This window comes from Harpia harpyja, chromosome 6 (assembly GCF_026419915.1).
Source record: "Harpia harpyja isolate bHarHar1 chromosome 6, bHarHar1 primary haplotype, whole genome shotgun sequence".
NCBI classification, from domain to species: domain Eukaryota; kingdom Metazoa; phylum Chordata; class Aves; order Accipitriformes; family Accipitridae; genus Harpia; species Harpia harpyja.
The window spans coordinates 40,355,352-40,377,163 of record NC_068945.1 but is presented as its reverse complement, the minus strand read 5'-3'; the positions used below and the strand labels follow the sequence as shown (position 1 = coordinate 40,377,163).

General features: G+C 38.3%; 2 protein-coding genes and 1 long non-coding RNA gene across 3 annotated transcripts in view; 2 read left to right on the top strand and 1 right to left on the bottom strand.

The window, feature by feature from the left end:
• The window catches only part of BMT2 (base methyltransferase of 25S rRNA 2 homolog), a 37,757-nt gene extending 31,632 nt beyond the window's left edge, over positions 1-6,125 (top strand). The window contains exon 5 of the mRNA XM_052789784.1: positions 2,657-6,125. Coding sequence (XP_052645744.1) covers positions 2,657-3,286 — 630 coding nt within the window. The 3' untranslated portion in view covers positions 3,287-6,125. The remainder of the gene's footprint in view (positions 1-2,656) is intronic.
• A 1,820-nt stretch (positions 6,126-7,945) lies between these two features.
• TMEM168 (transmembrane protein 168) overlaps positions 7,946-21,812 on the top strand; it is a 29,014-nt gene continuing 15,147 nt past the window's right edge. The window contains exons 1-2 of the mRNA XM_052789688.1: positions 7,946-8,055; positions 12,095-13,361. Of these exons, the coding sequence (XP_052645648.1) occupies positions 12,225-13,361 (1,137 nt within the window). The 5' untranslated portion in view covers positions 7,946-8,055; positions 12,095-12,224. The remainder of the gene's footprint in view (positions 8,056-12,094; positions 13,362-21,812) is intronic.
• LOC128142949 (uncharacterized) lies at positions 14,011-20,406 on the bottom strand. The gene is made up of 3 exons (XR_008235573.1): positions 19,543-20,406; positions 18,400-18,672; positions 14,011-14,128 (listed from the first exon to the last, which is right to left on the bottom strand). It is a non-coding gene; the product is annotated as an uncharacterized LOC128142949 (long non-coding RNA).

The following is a 21,812-nucleotide window of genomic DNA, read 5'->3' as shown; positions in this document are numbered from 1 at the left end:
AATACTTTTTGAAACACATTGAAGCATAGAGGCTTCTTAGGAAGTCAGTTTCTTGAATAAAGTTAAATAGAGGGTTAAATAATTCCTTCTTTAATAAAAATAGATTAATCCACTTTCTGCATATGGAAATGCTTTGGATATAGCCTAAGTAGTTGAGTAAAATACTTCGGCTGATTTGAGGAATAAGAAGGATATAATTGTGAAAAAACTAGGAAAGGAACTGAAATGTTAGTTATATAATAAAAGAATTAATGTCTTCAAAATGTTTAGAATCTCTGTTTCATATAGAGAGAATGTAAACTGTAGAGATAAGAAAATGGAAATTTATTTCCATTAAAAGGTTTTGTGTTTTGAAGGGGAGGGGAACTGCACCAAGAAAAGATTAGTATTCTGTAGGCATTATTCACTCATTTTCAGTGTCTTTGGTGTAAGGTACACTGAGGGAAATGTGCAGTATTAGAAATGAGCAAGGAGGGAAACTGAGACTGGGGTAAACAGAACAGGTTTCTTCTTGACCCAGTTTTTTTGCTGGCTATTCCTTCAAACATTCTGCTTGTAACACAGATATTCCAGAGTACAATTAGCAGTGGTTATTTTCTTAGAGAAGTTTAATTTGTCTACATTAAAAAAAAAAAAAAAAAAAAGACAAAAAGATGGCAAACTTGTAATGCAGGGAGAATCTCCACTTTGGGAAAATCCAAATACAATTTCATACTGCTGCAAAACATGCTGAATATGCAGCAGATGTTGTATTGGAGTAAATATAGTCTGAGACAAAAGAGGCAGGAAGGGTACTGGAATTAAAAATTAGACTATACAAGTAGGATTGTCTTCTTAAATGTCAGTGGATGCACTGAAATACGACTGCTGTTTCAGTGTCTAGGAGGACTTGAACATCAGTTCAAGACTTGTATATCTAAAGTTTAGTAGCAATTTCCAGTTTAGCAGCATTTTTGTCCTAAAACTGCCTGCAGAGTTCAGATTCTACTCAAAACATACTTTAGTCCCGAAATTGTCTTTAACATTATTTCTACATAACTGTTTTATGAGTATTTTTCCATTGTTTAGAAAGACTTGCAGTCTAAATTGTTTTTTCAACTGTATATGTATAACCTCTAATTTTTTAAGCTTTGCATCTAAGTAAAATTAGCATGTTACTCTGAACAATTATTCTTCAAAGCATTTGTTTCTTTTAAAACTTAGTAGAGGTTATCATGAAATTACTACTGTTAATTTCCTGTTCTAAATATTACAAGGAAGCAGAATATAGCCCTGCAGGTATAATGGTTGCAATTAAAATTTCTTGATTATAGCCACATAATGCAAGTCTCTTTCTTGATTTTTGCGTATTGGAGGCCAAGATTAAAGCTACTGAAAAATAAATCACAGATTTTTTTTTTAACGTTGATAACTTTTTCTAATTCACTGCATAGTCTCAGAAGAGAATGTGATTTTATATAAACAGAAATAACCTTCTCTTCTACTTGGAAACAATTTTATGTATCAGTTGCTTTATGAATACCTTTACAATAGTGTTCTAGTGATCTTTTTTTGAGTATTGTTTCATAAAACATGCTATAAATATTTTTGTGGTATGAAAATGCAGCAGATCTAACTCCAGCTTTCAGATGGGCTCCACAGAATGTTTTGTGTCTGCTTTCACGTTCACTTACCTGTTTAGAGTGTCTGTCGTTCACTGCACATTCTCTAGGCATTAATAGCAGTTTTTGTTGCTATCATGTCAAAACCTGTATCTTAATACCTTTTTTATGAAAGAAGTCAGTCCCAGGTTTTGATGAATGTAAAGTGTCAAAACTTAAATGTAGTGAATAGCATACTATTATTCTTATTTTTTGAATGCTCTGTGATTAAGGATGTTAAGAACTTGTTCTTCTCTATGTTGCTTTGTGGTCCCATTGCCCGTCTTTGACAGCTTGAGCGCACAAATGATCAACAGATGAATTTATAGCCCTTGCCTTACTTTGATAATTGCCCAAATGTGTACTGCTACACTTTGCATTTACAGCAAGGTTAAAACATGGACCTGCATCACTGCTGCAAAGCAGTTAGTGTACTGTAACTTTCTAATGTATATTGTCTCGCCGTAGCTGCTCTGTTCTGTACCGGTAAAGAATGACACTTTTTTTCAAGTGACCAAAGTACTAAGTTTCTTGGATTCTTTTTGAAGAACTGGTGGAAATACTGAGGTATCAAATTTAGTTTCTAATTACTAATTTCAGGTTTATAAAAACCTACGAAAGGCTTCCAGCATCTGGAGAAACAAAAGCAATGTAGGCTTATCTGAGTTCTTCTTAAATCACTTGTGAGAGAGTTGATTTGATACTTTGTTCTATTTACACTAAATTTGTTGGGTTTTGGTTTTGTTTTTTTTTAAATTAACAGTTCTCAGCTATCAAATTTCTAGTAAACTACTGCACATCTAAAATTTTGCTTTGCAACTGTAAAAGCTAGCAAGATGTGTTTAATTGTTATTTTAGATTGTTTGATTTAATAGCAAGAGGAACGTTCAGCAGGCTTGACACTTCCTCAAGGGAATGGAGAGGTTGTCATTGATTTTTCTGTGGATTTGGATTGTATTTGCTCTTTAAACTAACCTTGATGTTTGTTTGGGTTTCTGTTTTTCTTATTCCACCAGAGCGTATACAAATGTGACTTCTTAAATCTTCAAATCCAGCAACCTCTCCAACTGGCACAAGATGCTATAGATGCCTTTCTTAAGCAACTGAAAAATCCCATTGATTCTCTACCTGGAGAACTGTTTCATGTTGTTGTTTTCTCGCTGCTTCTTTCTTACTTTCCATCACCCTACCAACGATGGATATGCTGCAAGAAGGCACATGAACTTCTCGTATTAAATGGCTTATTGCTTGTAATAACTCCTGATTCATCTCATCAGAATCGCCGGGCTATGATGATGAAAAGCTGGAAAATTGCCATAGAGTCCTTGGGTTTTAAACGCTTCAAGTATTCCAAGTTTTCTCACATGCACCTGATGGCATTTAGGAAAACTTCCCTGCAAACAACAAGTGACTTGGTTAGCAGGAACTACCCAGGAATGTTGTATATCCCACAGGATTTCAACAGTATAGAGGATGAGGAGTATTCCAACACTTCCTGCTATGTTCGATCAGATACAGAAGATGAACAGCTAGCTTATGGTTTTATGGAGCTACCAGATGCTCCTTACGACTCAGACTCTGGAGAAAGCCAGTCTAGTTCAATTCCTTTCTATGAGCTAGAAGATCCTATATTGCTTCTAAGTTAATGTAGTCATTGAAATGCCCTTTCAGTCAAACCTCTTGCTTAACTAATTTTGCTATACTAACATGGGCTCAACACACAAAAATGGTTTGCATAAAGAAAATGCAAAGGTTTACAGAGTTTGCTATTTTTTTCTACTTTTGAATTTTAAAATTTATTCTTGTATGAAAGTGAAAAATACAAGTTTTATGCAAATGACTCATGTCATAGCATAAATTGCTGTTACTTTCTTTAGATTTGTATCACTAATTTTTTTTCCAGAAAGGTACCATTCTTTTCTTTAGTGCTGTGAAGTGTGAATTCTATTTAATTTGCTAAATGTTGTTTCAATATTTTAACTCAATGTGGTTGAGCTTAAGGCACTGGAGTTGGTGGGCTTCTGAGAAGTATATGTAGGAAGAAATAATTTGCACTTTAATTAAATGTGCAGATAGGTTAAGACACTTGGTTACACATGTCCCTTCTTAATTATGGAACAAAACTTTCTTCCCAAAATTTGTTTCACTCTGGTAAAGCCTGGGCTGGAGAAACTATAATGCTTGCACATTTGATTTTGTTTATTGCAGCCCTCTCGAGATAACACCAAATCGAGATAACACCAAAATGCTGGAATACATTCATCCATAGTTATACATACTGTATAATTTCATTGCATATATAGTAGTTAGACATGAGATTTCCGAAGAGGTTATTCCCCCCCAGAGGACTATGGTACGTCTAGACAATTATGTTTCAATTCAAAGCTGGAACATGGTTTTGCAATTTTATGAGTGTACAAGCACGAACGTGTATCAGTATTTCCCCAGTGATGGTGTTCTGTATTCTCGTCAAACTGTGTTTTTTGGGGGACAGGGTGGGTTTTGTCATGTTTTAAAGTAAATTATTTATGCATTTTAACAACTTTTTCTTTAATTGTTCTTATTTGTAGACCTCCCAGGTTATACAGTAACTACAGACCAATTTTGTAAAAAGGAACATAATTACAGAAGTTTTTCAAAGACACACATATTTGCACAAAGCCGTGTATTCAGACCACACAAATGAAATTAACATACACTATTTGTTTGCTTATTTGGACCCCAAAACCTTCTGTTTAGTTAAATAAAAACTCCATAGCTGTCTGAAAACTGGTCTGCACTGTAAGGAGATGGAACAGAAGTGTTTTACATCTATTAAGTTTTTTAATTTGTGTAATAAATTTGTGAGGTTTTGCAGGAAAAAACAATTCAGTGGTAAAAATAGAAGATTCAGTATTTAGCTTAGCTTTCCCTCCATTTAAAAATAATGGCCAGGATTTTCAGATTTGAATGTTAGGCTGTTAAATCTGTATGAAAGTGCCTAATAATAAATGAACTAGGTGCCACATCATGGTTTTAAGACTGACTTCAGCAAAATGGTAGAAAATACTAATATATAGTTTCATAGTGGTTGTGATGAAATACACCTTACACCATATTAAGCTACCATCTTATAATACAGAAGTTACCAGATAAACTGAAGTGGTAGTGTGGATTTTATAGTGCTTGCTACAAAAATGAAACTTAGTCCTTCCATTGAAGTTTTGCACTGAAAGTGTCACGGTTTGACCTACCTGTTTTTCTTTTATACTGTTTCCTACAAAGAGCCATCCCGCATTGGTCCAGCTTACACTCAAACATGATCTGGACTGCAATGCTTTATTCTTTAACATAAGCTTTTTGTGTCTCTTTCCTTAAATTTAAGGCATCCCCTAATACCTGATTCAAATTTGTTATTCAATCTGAATGATACAGTTATATACAAACTAAACAATTACATTCTGATGTGAAGGAAAAAAAATTAAGTTTAGACATACAAGTATCATGGTTGACTTTAATTTTTTTACAGAGAATATTTCTCTAATGAAATACACAATGGCTTCAAAATTGGCTGTAAGTCAGTATTTGCATCTAATGCTTTACCCCTTCACTTTCACTAAAATGTTTGTCATTCAAAGCCTTTCTTCTTCCCAGTTAACCACTGACTCCAGCAGTGCTCATGTTAAAGCTAAAATATTGGTGCTATAAATTCAGCTGTTTATGGAAACTTAATCTGTGCATACTTCAAAGTGTACCTAACATTTTAACTGATACTCCTTTTAAAAAAAAAAGTTATATACCAGCTAACATATATGTTGGCATCGGTTAATGTAAATTGGTTTGTGATTCATACAAAAAAGCAATTCAGACCAAGATTTATCCCCTAAAAATAGTTTAAAATATTAACATTTAAAATATAAGCCTTTTTGGCAGGTTGGTGACACCATTGTTTTTGTGGTTTAGGGACCTGAGATTCATAACAGCTTGGGTTTGGGGTTTTTTGTTTTGTTGGTTTTTTGTTTTTTTGTTTTGTTTTTACGAGGGACAGTAGATTGTGGTGGATGAGGAAAGTGGGATTTACATAAATACTTACACCTCCCTGAACAATAAAGTGGTGATACCAGGAGTTGTTGGATATTTGGCTTTGGTGCAAGAAGAATGTTTCTAGGTTATGAAATATTTGAAAATTACGACTGTGCAAGAGATCTCTCGTTCTTAAGGTGCTGGAGAGGAGAGGGAAGAAAATGTGTATTCACGTTTCTGTTGTCTTTATGTCACTACTTTTTGTGAACAAAGCACATTCATTAAAAAAAAAAACACTTGAAAACCTTTTTAAAAATTGTTTCTTTGGGGTGGAGATGTTGTCCTTTTTTCTTCCTGTACAATCGGTTTATGCTGAAATCCAGTGAAACCAATGCATAGTTATTTTCTTTATTGTCAAGAAAATAGTTGTGTTGGGTTTATTTTATAAACAACTGAATTATAGTAAAGATGTTAAACTTGGTACTTCAGTTTCAGCTTCTACATCTCAGTTGCGGTCTTTGCTTTATGGAAGGGTTTTTAGAGTTCCTCCAGTCGATCCTGTATCATGTTTCTTTGCCTGCCCGCTCAGGATGTGACCATATTCTAAGGCAGTTCCTCTCTTCTTTCTTTAGATGTTCTTAATCTCTCCTCTACCTCCCTGAAATATCTTTGCAGCACCCATTGTACGTTGGCCCTTTGAGGTCATTGCTGTGTTTTTCTACGTGGTGATTTTGAGTACTGGAGGTGTTGGAAAAGGATGGCAGTGGGAAAAGAAACCCAAAGAACTGAAAATGCAAGGCTCCTACTCAGATCCAGATTCTAAGAAAATTAGATTTCAGCAGAACTGAAGTATGTCCCTAGCACTGCAGAGCCTAGCTGGTATATTCTGGTCTCTTACCTGACAGTGAAGATCAGAAAATGTGATTTCACAGCTGTTCTCAGTATTGCTTCCTGCAGAACCCCTCTGTCCTTTTCTGCTTCAGGGAGACTTGCTGACTTGCTTTAAAAGTGTGATCATTCTAAGTCTTTTTTAATTGTATCTCCATCAGTCAGCAGCATATCTTTGATTCCTTGCAGTTGGGATATATTCAGGTTTTCTGCTCCTTTTTCCTTGTTTCCTTGATTTTCCTCAATTCATTGTTTTGTACCTGTAGAATAGCAGGAAGATTTTTTTAGAAGGCTTGCATTTCACAAACTTGCACAGAAGCTTAGTTGTTTTTTACCTTAAGTAAAATGTTCTCCAAGAAGTTCAATGAATACTTGCTTAAAGAGTATTCCTATATCACAGTTGGACAGATACAGTACCAACTAAGTGTCCATGATGCTGGTAAAGCATCTGAAGCAGGTGAGATTTACTAAGCAACTGAGCTTTCTGCTGTTCTGCTTGTTAAAGTAAATCCACTTTGGGGTTTGGTTTTGGTTTGTTTTAGCCCATGTAACTTTTAGGCCTGTTGGCTGGTTTTATTAAAATTTGAAGAGGGGTAAGGATTGTGGGGATGACAGGTTCTTGTGAATCAGTTGTCTGAATAATTGAGGCAGGAAAGACAGACTGCCAAAGTTTAGACGTTTGAGTATCCAGCTGCCACCAGTCAGCACTAGTGCTTCTTGACTGGGGCGATGAAGGGGCTGGTTGTGGTGACAGGATTACAGGAACAGAGGACGTAACTCCGCAGCAGGCCGGCCCTCTTGCAGCCCGAAGAGCGCCTGTGCAGCGGCTGCCTGAACTTAATTCAAACTGGCGCTACCCTCCTTTTGCCTGTCTAAGCCACGCGGCTATTACGATCCAGAACCTTCCTGCTCTCGCCCACCTGCCTGCAAGGGCCGATTCAAAACCTGCATTTCCAACACGAAGCGTTGTCGAACACTGATGGTGGAGGAAGCGTGTGCCTTCTGTGTAACTTGAGGGTGGCGGAAGCTTTTGTTTGGGAAGCAGGGGTCAGTCCGGGACAGGGCTCCTGCTACCCAGGCGTGGGAAAGGGTGGACAGGGTTCAGCCTGTCTTGCAGCCCTGACCCGAACGCGGCTTTCCCTCTTCTGTGTCCTAGGCACCAGCTGACCGTGTTTACAGGTTTGGGTGTTTTTTCCCCCGTTCTTCCAGCCTCTTAACCTTGCGGTTTTTGTGGAGAACGCGCTTTTGCTCTTGCCTATCACCTGGGTGCTACCGCATCCCCTGAGAGGGAGGCAGCTGCGGGGCTGGAGGCTGCCGCCGGGAACACGGTTACGACCCCGCTCTGCCCCGTCGGCGCAGCCCCCCTTCTACCGACCGGCTCCTCGCCCGGGCCCGGCCTGGGCGAGCGGGGCTCCGGCGGCGGCGTTTGAGCCTTGGCGCGGCCCGTAGGCGGGACGCCTCACTCGGCCTCAACATGGCGGCGGCGCTGCGCGGGGGGCGGGAAGTTTCCGGGACGCCTGTTGAGGTGAGTGCGGGCCGGGGCCGCCTCCCGCGGGTGGTGGGGGGGGGGGCACGGGGGGCTTCGGCCGGCCTTGCCCCGGCGCTGCGTGGCGTGCAGCAGGGCCCCCCTCACCGCGGCGAGGTGGGGGCGAGGGGAGCCGGGCGGCCTGGCGGGCGGCAGCCGCGGGGGAACGGGCCGGGCCGGGCCGGGCCGGGGCAGGAGGTGGTGGTTCGGCCGGGCGCTCTCCCTGTGTCTGGCGGCGGTAATCCCTAATAGGGGCTGGGTGCTAACGCCGGGAAACTGCCGGAGCCGTTCTGCTGAGGTTTAAGCCGACTGTATTAAATACGACTTTCTGTTTAAAGGAGGTCTCACAGAGTGGCTTTAAAAGAAAGAAAAAGAAGAGTAAAGCTGAAGGAAGGTGGGTCCGGTATTTTAGATAGGCCTCACCTGGACTTTAAATCAACTGCGGTTAAACTACTGACCCATCGCTGGGTTTTGTTTCTTTTTTTCTACTTTCTTAGACAAATTAGGGTAGAAACTACTTTGGGAATGGAGTTCCTTTACGTATAGGAAGGCTCTCGGATAGTTTAGTCTCTAAATCTCTACGTAGATGCCAGGTTTTGCTTAAAATTGCGCTTGCAAAAGTTGACAGATATTTAAAACTGTGTGTACGCATTCTGTTTTGGATCTCAATGTGATTTGCTCAGATATGTACAACCTGAAACTTTAAGGCCATTAGTTTAAAAAACAAACACACCACCGCCCTGATTTTAAATAGTCTTAGTCTAAACGGTCAAAGTCTCAGCAGAAATGAGTAACAAACAGCTATGTTTTAAAGAATAAGACATTTAAATTGTTCATTAAAATTGTCTGAATTACTCTCTTACATTTATTTGGCAATTTCTGCATGATGGGATGCATTAATCATGAAAATGCTGCCTTCTCTCTTCACCAAAAAGTTGACCACGTGTTTTCGTTGGAAAAAGACTATTGACTAATAGAGTGGTTTAGTAGCACACCTGTTTGCTAATTGGCTAGAAGATCAGGAAAAGGAGGTTGCATTCACGGTCCGAGCTGTTGTTTTGCAAATACTTAGTGCTCGAGCAGACTTTCTGTTTTTCCACTAGGAACAGGCGTATTCCCCTGCCCTGGCACTTGGCGCAGCACGTGGGGTAGCAGCAGAGGACCTTCTCTTTTCTGCTTCTCCTGATGTAATAGCAGCAAAACTCCACTTGGCACGAGCTGAACCAGTCAGAGTAGTTTTCTGTCAGAATGGCTGCTTGCCTGCAAGGGAGTTTGCCAGGGTAACAATCCCACCAGAAAATAATTTAGCGACTGTAGCAAAATTTTAAGCCAGGCGGTAGGTGGGAGCTTCCGCCCTTTGCGTATGAGCCAGCCTGCTGGCTTCCGTGAGGCTGATTGTCCAAATTAATGTTTATAGCGTTAGCCCCTTGACTTGTAGGGGTTCAAGAGAGGCTCAGGAATCAAGATAACAGGATGGCATGGCAGATGTGCTTCAGCGTAGCAGTAATCACGCGTCAGTGCTGTGGGTTGGAAGGAGATGGGAGATTGTTCCTCTGTATTTGTGGTTTGAACAAGACGTAACTGGGGGCAGCGGAAGGGCATGTGTAGGAGTTGAAATAAATGGCTCCAGGTGTCCATAAAGCAAATGTTGATTGTAGTACAAGAAACGGTGAGACTGCAGACAGTGCTATGATACCTGATGTATTGTGACCTGGAATATGATAGCTAACTTTGGGCTGTGTTATCTACATAAAAGTAGAAACAAATGAAAGGTGGAGAGGAACAGTAAGCATATTGCTAAGTAAGGGGAGAAATATTACGAGACCTTAAGCATCAGGAAACTCAGAATTAAGTTTATATGTGTGAAACATTTATAATAATGAGTACTATGAAAATACACCATTGAAATCCAAAGAACTTTAACTTAAAACGGCATCATGTAATAACCATTTGCTTTAAGTATATGGTATGTATTCTATTTCAGTTAAACAGATTTTTAATGCAGAGTTCTTCCGAGTAATATCTGCAGTGTTGTTAGGTGTTTAACGTAATTTGCAAATACATGTTACCAAACTTAATTAATTTAAACAATAGGATTTCTTAGGCCTAGTTTTTCTCTACACTAATTACTCAAGCTGGTTTTAGACTGGGTGTCAGTCTTCAAATCAGCCAAAGCTTGTGGACAAATCAGTCAATTCTCTTTTTCTTTTGTTGTTCACTGGTTTAAAGAACGAGAATTTAAAAATCAAAAAGAGGATAAAGTCTAAGTTTTGAGTTTCAGTCAGGGTGTCCTGTCATACTTCCCCCAGCATTATAAATAAAAGCAGTAAGCTATAACCTAGCTCTGAGTGTTCTTGACACATTGGTTGCTCTGTCGTACCAATAACTCTTCAGAAGTCTCTGTAAGATGGGCAATTACATAATTACTTAAAAAATTATAGAGGCTATTTATGAGTCTTCTTATGTGTTGGGGACTCTGCCCATAACCTGTATAATCATACTCTTAGATAAACTTTTTGTTAATAACTTCAAAAGCAAAAGGCTTACATAAATATAAATACTACACAGGATTTCAGTAAGTTTTAACTAAGGGAATTTGGATGACTGGTTGTTCTGGGGCTCTTTGTAATTTGTGACACTTCTCAAGAAAATTAGAGACAAAAAAATACTGATGCTGATTTTCTTGTTTCTGTACTTTCTTGTGATCCACCTGTTGTTTTCTCTGCCTTACTTTATCTGGAGGTGTAGGCTCTGTTTTATTCATTCAGTGACTCCTGGTTTAGAGTTTCTAGGCACAAAAGAATCAAAATTGGAAGTATATGTGGTTCTCTTTACATGTAGTTTCACAGAAAGATTGTTCTCTGAGTAATTCTTATCAATTTGTCATTATAACACATTTTGTGTACAGAGTAGGGTTGCGATTTCAAAGTACAAAGTACATTTTTTGCCCTTAACTAAAGAGCTCTGAACTATGCCTCTGACAACTTTGTGTTAAGTAGAAAAGTATATACATATAGTGAAATGGAGATTTTCATGGAAATAGAATTTCCTGAATAACTTTTTTTCCCTAATTATAGCAATTAGTAGCATTGTTTATGTGTAAACTCCCTAAGATTAAACACCTATAGGGTTATAGTGGTCCTCATGTTTCAAGGCTGAGTTCAGACCAGGAAGAAGCTTATCCCATAAAAGAGTAATGATCTCCAGTGAAATCTGCCTAGCCACGTTTTCTTACAAAATTCCCCTAAAAATACTGCTGTCTGTTCCTGTACTATATTTAAAAGAAAAGCATGTCAGTTAAATGGATCTGAGTAGGAGGCACTTATGTTCCAAATATAATATTTATCCCGATCATTTTATTTGGGTTTTTTGTGGGGGAGAAAAGTGGCTTGGAGGGGCGAAAGTGAAGGCTTTGATTTTGCATTAAGAAAAGTCTCAGAAAATATTACCAGATCAGTTGATACATCTGTGTGTCCACTCCCCTTCTGTGAAATGGGGATAATGATAATATCCTTTTTCGTTATCTACTGTGGGTTAAGCTCGTTAACGGATTATGAAGTTCTTTTTGTAAATCCTGTAGCTATTTGATTACTAAAAGGAAGTCTTGCAAAGCATACTGAAAAGGTTTAGTATAAAGTGAGAGCTTACCAAATGTAATGGTGAAGTAAAATAATGTTTTAAAAGAATATTAAACTATTTTAGAAGGTAGTGGATACCATAGCAATATTTTGGATACCCACAGATACCTAATATAGATACCTAATGGATGGATTTTGTGGAAAAACTGCACAGGCCAGGTTTGGTTTACCTTTTCCACTCGTACAAATTATGAAATAAGGTTTATGCAGAACCCATTTTATATTGGTTTTAATAATGACCCCAATTTGAGTGACCTTTAACAACACACTTACTTCATCTTTATTATGTGCTTTTTAATTTAGATGTTAAACTCCCTGGTGAGAAAGGATGTGTCATGTTTATGCTGTATATGATTACAAGGAATTATTTGCCAGTAAAACTTTTTTAATTCTTCTTCCAGGACTTCAGTGATTCTGGACCACTGTTACTGAAATGATATTACAGAAGGCAGCGATTGCATTGTCTTTGTTGGATGAAACCCAAATATTTACTTTCAGTCAAGTGGGCGAAACCCCCTAACTGCAGTTTACATGTGTAGGTCACTGCGTTACTGTGTTAGTCATTGTCTGTATGCAGCAATGACAAGGCTAGAAGAAGCAAACAGAGAAGTGAACATGCACTCATCAGTCAGATACCTTGGCTATCTTGCCAGAATCAACCTACTGGTTGCCATTTGCATGGGCCTTTATGTCAGATGGGAAAAAACTGCAGATGCACTGATTTTGGTAATATTTATTCTTGGGCTCTTTGTTCTTGGAATTGCCAGCATACTGTACTACTATTTTTCAATGGAAACAGCAAGTTTGAGTCTCTCCAATCTTTGGTTTGGTTTTTTGCTTGGACTTCTCTGTTTTCTTAATAATTCTGCCTTCAAAACGGATGTCAAAGAAGAAGCTACTAAATATTTGCTCCTCTCTGCCATTGTTTTAAGGATATTATGTGCTTTGGTTGAGAGGATTTGCGGTTGTATCCATCATCGACCAACTCTGCTGACAACAGTTGAATTTTTGGAGCTAGTTGGATTTGCAATTGCCAGCACAACTATGCTGGTAGAAAAATCTGTGAGTATTATTCTGTTGGTCATGGCTTTGGCCATGTTGATTATTGACTTACGTATGAAGTCTTTTTTGGCAATTCCAAATTTGGCAATTTTTGGAGCCATTGCATCCTTACTCTTTTTTCCATCACTGCAAATCCCCATAAACCCTTTTGCCTTGGCATGTTTCTTCAGCTGCCTGATTTCAGATCCCCTTCTCGACGTTTACTTCAGTGGACTTTCAGTTACTGAACGATGGAAGCCCTACTTGTACCGTGGTAAAATTTGCAGAAGGCTTTCTGTCATCTCAGTTGGAGTCATTGAACTAATCTTTTTCATTCTTGCAGCCTTTAAACTACGTGATTTGGATCTCTGGTATTTTGTGATACCTGGTTTTTCTATTTTTGGAATTTTCTGGATGATCTGTCACGTGATTTTTTTTATAACTCTTTGGGGATTTCACACAAAACTAAATGACTGTCACAAGGTATACTATACCCACCGTGCAGAAAACAACAGCCTTGACAGAGTTATGGCATCTAAAGGAATGCGTCACTTCTGTTTAATTTCAGAACAGCTAGTATTTTTTAGCCTTGTCGCGACTGCTGTTTTGGGGGCCGTTTCTTGGCAGGTAAATAATAATCTATTTATCTTGATCTCCCTGTTGAGAACGCTCCTGAGAATTGTTGGCTCCTTAAAATTCCTGTGACATTTGATGGTGTGCTGTGGCACAGCAATTCAAAGTTGGAACCCTTGGTTTCACCAGCACGCACTTTGAATTTAATACTTTGTGCTGCCTTGACTATGACCTGTTAAGGCAACTGGAACTTACCAGCTTCCTTATGTTGGCAGAATGGGAAGAGTTAATGCTTCTAGGGCAAAAGAAGTGTGCAAAGTATTTTACGTTTACCTACTTACAAAATTGTTTTGCTTTTGAATTCATTGTGCCATAAAATTTGTTTTCAAAGTAAATCATGGTGTTGAACCCTAGTAATGCTCACTATATTGAGGGCTTTTCTTATGGACTATTTTAATTGAATCGAGTCAAATTCATGTTTTAAGAATGTATTTTTCAATAATTTTGCTTTGTGTTTAACCATTAATGTGGAGTTAGAGATCAGCTGATAAACTGGTAAATTGTTGGTGTAGCATGTGCTCTGTGCCTTATTTTCAAATCTGGTTATGCACCACAGGATATGTCCTCTGAAAGACCAGTTCTTAAAATCACACAGCATCTTTGACTTTTCTTTCCATTTCTGAATTAAGGATGTTATCTTTTCTTTAGCAGAAAACATACATTTCTCTCAAAACGTTTGTTGAGTGCCCAAGTTAAAGTACGTTGTGTGTTGTCACAGTTGCAGCAGGGTGTTTGTTGTCTACTTTCTTTTTAAAGTTGATCTAAAACAAGACAACAATCATTTTCGTACCCATGCATCTCTTAAATGAATTACATATATATGATAATAATATATAAAAATTACATATTATTTATGGCAGATCTAGTATACAGAAATGTCTCTATAGTGTTTCCAAAACAGTTTCCTGCCCATTCCTGCAGATTTTCTTAGATTAAATAACTGCGTGGGTGAAAGGTGTTAAAGAACTTGGTGGAAAAGGAAATTGACAGTTATATCGTAAGGTTTTGTGCGTTGGTTTTTTTGTTTGGTTTGGTTTTGGGTTTGTGGCGTTTTTTGGTTTCAGGGGGTTTTTGGTGGGTTTTTTTTGGTTTTGCTTTTGTTTTTTTACATGAAGAGCATTAGAGGTTAACAGACAAGCCTGAGAGGAAGGCTGGGTGGTTATGCTCTTTCTTTGGAAAAGTATCAGCATGCATAGCAGTAGTGTGGGGGCTTGCAGAAAGGACAAAAGGAAGAAATAGAACCAAAAAGAAGTAGAGAAGAAAAATCCCCAAAATGTATTTACAGAAAGTGAAGGTGCCAGTGCACCGAAAGAAATGGGAAAATGGTTTGGGAGACAGAAGCAATAAAGGTGGAATATCAGCATGCTAATATTGCTAACTCCCATACTTTTTTTTCTGAGAATTGTGTGATTTTATCAAAATGCTAGTCTTTGATATTTATATGGTAGATGACTGTTTTTCAGTAAAAGCAATTTTTTACCATCTCTATCAGATAGTCTTATTAATTTCTCTATCCCTGCCCTCCTCCTTTAACATCCTGAGACACAGTAGTTAATAATTACATAGTTTTAAAATTACTTGGATGAAGTCATTCCACCTAGTTATACTAAACAAAGCAGTCGGACCAAATCAAGTGCGTTTAAGTTGTCCAGATAAGTCACTGGAGAGAGGCAGTTACTTTTGGTGGTGTCCAGAGCCTGTCTGCAGGGAGGTAACCACCAGACTTGGACAGGATCTGCTGCTGTACCCTTCAGGGGAAGGGTTCCCTCTCCCTCTGCCATCTCTTTAAAGCACACAGGCGCTTCCTTTAGAACTGCTTCATTACTGCAAGCTGTGTGCCTAAGCGAGGAGGATTGGATTCATACCCATCTTGTCACTTTTTTCTCTTCACATTGATTGATAATTCATAGTAATTTTTTTCTGTCTCTGTCCTCTGCCCCAAAATAACTGCAAGTGTTACTAGTCATTTTCAGTCCTCTCTCATTCTGAAGAAGTGCGGTTGTGCTGTGGAATGACTTGTGTGGGACCATTCACAAGAAGCAAACCGGCAATGCGGCTAAAATCTTAGTATTTGTTATTGGCTAATTTCAGTTTCTAGCGTCCTGTGTGTTAATAAGATAAACTGTTGCTCATCACCTCTGTCTGATAGGTTGTATATTTGCCTATTCAGTGGGAAGAGGAGTAATTGTAGTGGCAAAAGTGAAAGGCATCAAACCAAATACTTTCACTTGTCAGGAGATCCAGTTTTTTATTATAATAATTTATTTTTAGTATTATATTTACATTTCTTTTACTATATTTATATTTCTTTCCTCATGTATTTATAGTAACGAATTAGCTTAAGATTATGAACGCAGTTGTCTCCAACTAAAAGCATTTCTACTTCATAAGATGTTGTGATGTTTGCCTTGCAGATCACTATGTCTATTTCATCTGTTGTCAGAAAATGAAATACTTTATCAGACCTGGCCAGAACATAATTTAATAAATGGATGCATCATTTATTATAGTGATTGCAGGAAGCTGCGGCCTTTTCTGTATTTTTCTGGATAGTGTCAGGTTTCAAAATAATTAGAAGAAAGCAAGCAATGATGTTTATGCCCTCTTGCAGGGCATTTGGTTTTTTCTAGAGGTTTAAGGAAACTAGTGTTTTTTCTTCTTTGTAGGGGGAATTCAAGGCCTTAAGACTCTCCTTTAGAATCCTTTGCTGGATTTTTGAGTCTCCTGTTTCAGGAGGTCTAACAAGCTCAACAGTAATGCAGCAAACAAGCTTCTCCAGTGAATATATAATTTCCTCATGGTGATTTATATGTATTGTAACAGTTAAATAGACAAATCAGACTGTTAGAGATCACTCTCTGCCTTTCCTCTTTAAAAAATAAAAGTTCTTGCTAAATACCTGGTGGGTTGGGTTTTCGGGGTTTTGTTTGGTTTTGTTTTGGTTTTAGGAACACTGCTGCAGAAAAAACCTAGTGACATCAATATGTGATAGAAAGAATTCTTAGGGCTATGTTAGATGCCTTTCCATGAAAACATCAGCTTAAAGTTTATTAAGGGTCAAAAACCCAAATTAAATATTGGGAATTACTGGGAAAGGACTGGAGGTATCATTATGCTACTGTATAAATCTGTAGCTTCCATATTTTGAATAACACTGCAATGCTTACTTGCCATCCTATAGATGAGAAAACGAGGGAGCGTTCAGAGAAGGGTGACGAAATTCATTATAGACATAAAACAGTTTACAGGGAGGGAATGAATAAACAAGGATGTTTCAGTCAGGAAAAGAGAAAACTAAGTGAGAATATGATGAACATGTAAAATATGTGTGATGTGGGAGAAGGTAAACAGAGACAATAAATGATCGGTTTCAGGGCAAAAGTTGAGGGGAATCACGTTGGAAAGAAGCAGGTTGGAGCCAGACAGGTGGGAATAGTTCCTCATACAGTGCTGAGTTAGCTCCAGGGCTGCATATCGTGGCATGCAGTGTGTGCCGAGCGGTTACACAGGCTCAGGAGGAAGCTGGACAAGTTCATGGGAACAAATTCACTGAGGTTCACGTAGTATATGGAAACCACATCTGGCTCAGGAAGTCCTTGAGCCACCAGTGGTTGGAGTACTCTGGAAACTTATGTGCTTGGTCTGTCCTTACAGTCTTTCCTAGGCATCTATTTGACTTCTTTGGAGACCAGAGATTCTTCTAGATGGACCTTTGGTGCAGCCTAATACAGCTGCTGTTACATTCTTATACTATGGAAATTTTTTTACTTAAGTTTTCAACATATTTATTTAGGAATGCCAAGTATTCCTCAGTCACCAGTTCCTGAAAATGTGTTTGCTCTTTTTAAAATTGTTTAAAATATTTTTTAGATGTGTAAGATTAACAGTTTTCAGTCTTTGCAACTTCGGTTTGGGATTTATGTAGTCGTTTTAGTAAGTGTTAATTATATTTGAAATCTGTTAAGTGTCACCTGGAAGCTGAAGCATTTTTGATTTATACCTTTCCTCACTCTGAAGATGTACTGAAAGCTTGTTTAGTGATACTGCATTTGATAAGAGAGGTGGCTTGAAATCACTTCATGGTCTGCCATTTGACCTTCTGTATAATGAATAGAATTGGCTAAAAATCTGAGCCTTGGAAAGGTACTTCCTAACAGTCAGCTATAAATAATTAGCCATAGCATATAAAAAAATCTAGCTCAGCTGTGTGTGTTAGGTTACAGCCAGAAATGGGGTGGTGGAGGGGAGGGGTTCTGTTTCATGGAAAACTTTGTTACAGGCACAGTATATATGCTCTTTTAACATTTTTAATAACTGTAGTATCTGTGCATCACATAAATCTCAAGTGTATGAAAGGTCAAGACCTAAAGGGACAGTTGTCTGCTAATTGGTGGCTAGAAGTATCCTATTTGATTAAAATTGCCAGAAAAATATCAAATCTCCTTTTGTGGAAAGGCTTTTAAAGTGAGGTCAGTTAACTCGCTGTTGCACACACAGCGGTTTTCTGACTCATGCAGAACTGTTGAGGCTGGAAGTCCTGTTTAGCCAAGGACCTTTCTTTAAGGGGAGCTTAGCCCTTGTAATAAGCCAAGGTTTGAAAGTCTCTGTTCCCTGGTGCACCAGGGAAGAAGTGTGCTTCGGAAGAACTGTGGCTGCTGAAAGCAGAATCCCTCTCCAACAGATCAAGCTTTAAATGTAAAGAGCAGAATTGTCAGGTCTGTCTGAAGCTGGAGGATAAGCTCAGGAAGCACGAGAAGTAGAAAAGTCATTTGTTAAAGCTGGTTGCATTCAAAAATGGAGTAGCAGCTTTTCAGTGGGACATGTTTCAGCTGGGACATGGTCTGCTTCTGAGAATAAGCCCTGCTTTAGCTGGAGAGGAAAGACACCTTGCCTCGTCAGTAGAAGTACATGGGTGCTTTCCTTGCAAAATCCGCAGGAAGTGGTCTGCACCTGCCTTTATATTTGTGTGAGTAATTTCAGTCAGATCAATAGACTCCTTAGCTCCAGCTTTCTCATTTCAGCAATTACTCACGTGTCTGTCCATAATTAGGCCCTTGGATGGGACAAGATCCAGCAGAAGTCATGCAAATGACTCAGGCATTACTTCTTTCAGAAGCCAATAAAATGATGAAATGATGAAAAATTTGCAGATGAGGGTCTTGGAATTCACAAGCAATGATCTTGGAAAGGTTTAGGGTACTCTCTTTCTCAGAAGCTTAAAATCAGATTTGTTAAGTGCTCTGTGCCAAGGTAACTACAGGTTTTCTGAATTACTGGCCAAACAGAATTATTATCCCTGGAAGACCTGTATTTAATATTACCAAGAGATAAATGAACTGTGTCAGAGACAGGTAAAGTAATGGAATGAAGTACTTTCAGTACATTATTCTTGGTTTTAGTGAATTTTATGGGTTAGTAAAATAATGGTATTCATGATATGCTTGAGCACGTGTACTTAAATGGACAGTACTATTGAATTATTCATGGAAGAAAAGTTAGTTTATTGTATGTATGAGTATTTTCTTGTTTTGAGGAGAGTTAGTGATTTTGTAGTCTTTATTGTGATGTGATTTCCTGGTGTTTCTTGACAGCTCAGTCTACAATGCCATAATAAAATTGAAGATGGTGACTTATTTTTAACTTCTCTAAAACCAAGATTATTTCCTGAATAGTAAGAAGTTTTCTAAGTAACATTATATTTACTTGCACATACTTTTGTTAACGTCTCAGATTTAAGTAACTTTTTTGAATGCAAATCATATCCAGTCTTTCTCCTTCATTTTCCCCTGCTTTTCTTCCTGACTTGTATTTTTAATCCAGTCCTCCTCAGGCTTTGCTTGTCCAGTTTAATTTTTTTTTTTTTCCCCCCAGAGGCCCTGCTGCATCCTCTGGCCTCTCTCCATGGTTTCTCAAATAGGCATGCCACTCCTGCTTTTTTTTTTCCTCTCTGTCTGTCTGGTCATCTTTAGTTTCCCCTTTTCTTTTCCTCACTGACAGTTTTTCCCCTCCTTGCCAATTTGACTTGCATATCTGTGCCTCGCTATTTCTTTGTAGACTCGTCTGTTCAGTTTCTTTTGTAATACCTTTATTCCCTCTTTCCATACGGTTTCGTCATCTCTTAAGCTGGATGCTAAACCCCCCTTGCTCACTGTTCATCATTTCTTCTCAAACTCACCTGCTATCCTGTTTATTTTTGCTGCCCGTCTTCCTCTCTGCGGTAGGCACTCAGCCCTCCTTGGCTCTCGACCTCTCCAGTCCTGTCCTGAGGGCTACAACAGGTTGCCTGCTCCCATCCACGGTGGCAGCAGACCTTGCTGCTGTCGCCACCACTTCCAGAGGCCCTAGGTCATGAAGGGGATCTCTGGTGACCAGAGGAAGAAAGTGTTCATTGTTAGTCCAAAGAATCTGATTTATGTCTTGCTGTCAAAATCTCCTTGATTTCAGAATTCAAATTTTTATATTAAAAAAAAATCAGAAATCTATTTAGTATGCTTTTAAATTGACAACCACTTCTGGTTTTGCTGGGACAAATACACATTGATTAAAGAACAAGCTTTCCCGTGGTTAGAACAGAAGTCAGGGATGGGAAACGTAACACATTAAATCCGTCTGCCAGTGAACGTGACAAGTATTTTCTGCAAACTTTTTTAGATTTTCCCAGGGCTCTTTCAATAGTCAGAAGTAATGGATTATTTATTGTTCTCTAGAGACTATTATTTCATTCAATAATTTGTTATAAGGCGGTTTCCTCTGGTAGTTGATCAACACTGTAACTTTACAAATTTTGTCTTTAAGCTTCTTTTTACCTGTAATATACATATCTTGTTTTCATTTGGAATAAGCTATCCGTCAAATATTTGTAGATTAGTTATCACATTATCCTTTTTCTCCTGAGCCTTCTCCGTCATGAAGCGTATACTTCTTTGCTTTTGCAGAATCACTGCAGAGTAGCTAAGCAGAACTTTTTATTTTATATTTACTTACGTGTGTGTGTATATGGATATATAAAAATAGGTAAATATTATTCAGCTTGGATAATAGAAAGCAGGGCAGAATTTTTGCTTATAAATACACAAAGACATCTTTGTAAACCTCCTTAGTTGTTGGTCTGTTACATACAATCCTGGGCAGCCTGCTGTAGGTTGCCCTGGTTGAGCGTGGGGCTGGACCAGATGGTTTCCAGAGGCCCCTTCCAGCCCCAACCATTCGGTGATTCTGTGATCATCTCAGCTGACATCTGTTTAGGAATTTATTTCTATTTTAATCAGAAGGGCTTTTCTGTATGTCTTCCTAACTGGCTTCAAATTTAAACTAACATTTCTTTTTTTTTTTTTTTTCTTCCTCCTCATTATTTTTGTCAGTCACAAGTCAGTAATGCTCCATTGTTAAATACAGTTCTAGAATTGTTCCACTTCCAACAGTGGTTTACTCCTTGGGACTGGAGTTGTCCTATCCATCAATATAAAATTATATATCTTGGCTGTAAGATACCTCTAAATTCTTCTGGTGTTTTAACAGTTGCACTTAACAATAAGCATTATTTGGAAAGCTAAAGAAAGTGGAAAGATAATACTACTAGTGAATTTCACCCATCTTTTATTGTTTGTCATTTCAGTCATCAGAGGCAAGAATTACATTCTTTTACCTTTTATACATTATTTGAAATGAGAACACACTATGTATTTCCTAAATATTCGTTTAGAAGAAGACAGACAAATCAAAAATACCCCAAGATGAAGAGATAAGATGGCTTCTCATGTGCTCAGTGGGATTGCCGAGACAGTCCCTGTCTTCTGTTTGCTTTTTGTGCAGTCTGTCTGAAATCAATGGGCACCTCAACTACAGGGATGTACTGCAGGCTGAGATTGCCAGTGCAGTCAAAAACAGAATGAAAATGGGTTGAACAGGTGAAAGAACAAAATCCCTTTCTGGCTCTGCCTGTGCATCCATGGCCATCTGCTCCATTAAGGACCAGTCATCAAATCTTTTGAACTTAGTAAAGCACTGACAGTCTCCACCTGGCATCTTAGCAGTTGCCTTATAAGGGGGACCTATCTTCAGATTTACTGTAATTACCAACTTAATTAGATAATATTTTTTGCTAGTTCAAGTTCTTACAGGTATTTTAAAATGCCACCAGTCGTTTTTTGCAGTGCTGAATTAAAATATTTTATTATCTTACTGTAGAGCTGCTCTAAACATCATTAATCATTCTTATGTTTGTTAGTGATATATTTCTTCTAAATCAAAATGTTGAAGAAGTGCTGACAGCAAGTGCCAGCATCTTTACATTAGATAGATGTCTATACATGTAAAACATCCATACTAGCAATACTTTCCTACTCCATAGCATAAGATGGCCACTAAATGAAGACAAAATTTAAACTTCACATGGAGCTGAGTTGATTCATAACATTATAGAGCTTATTTCCTATTCCTCATTAA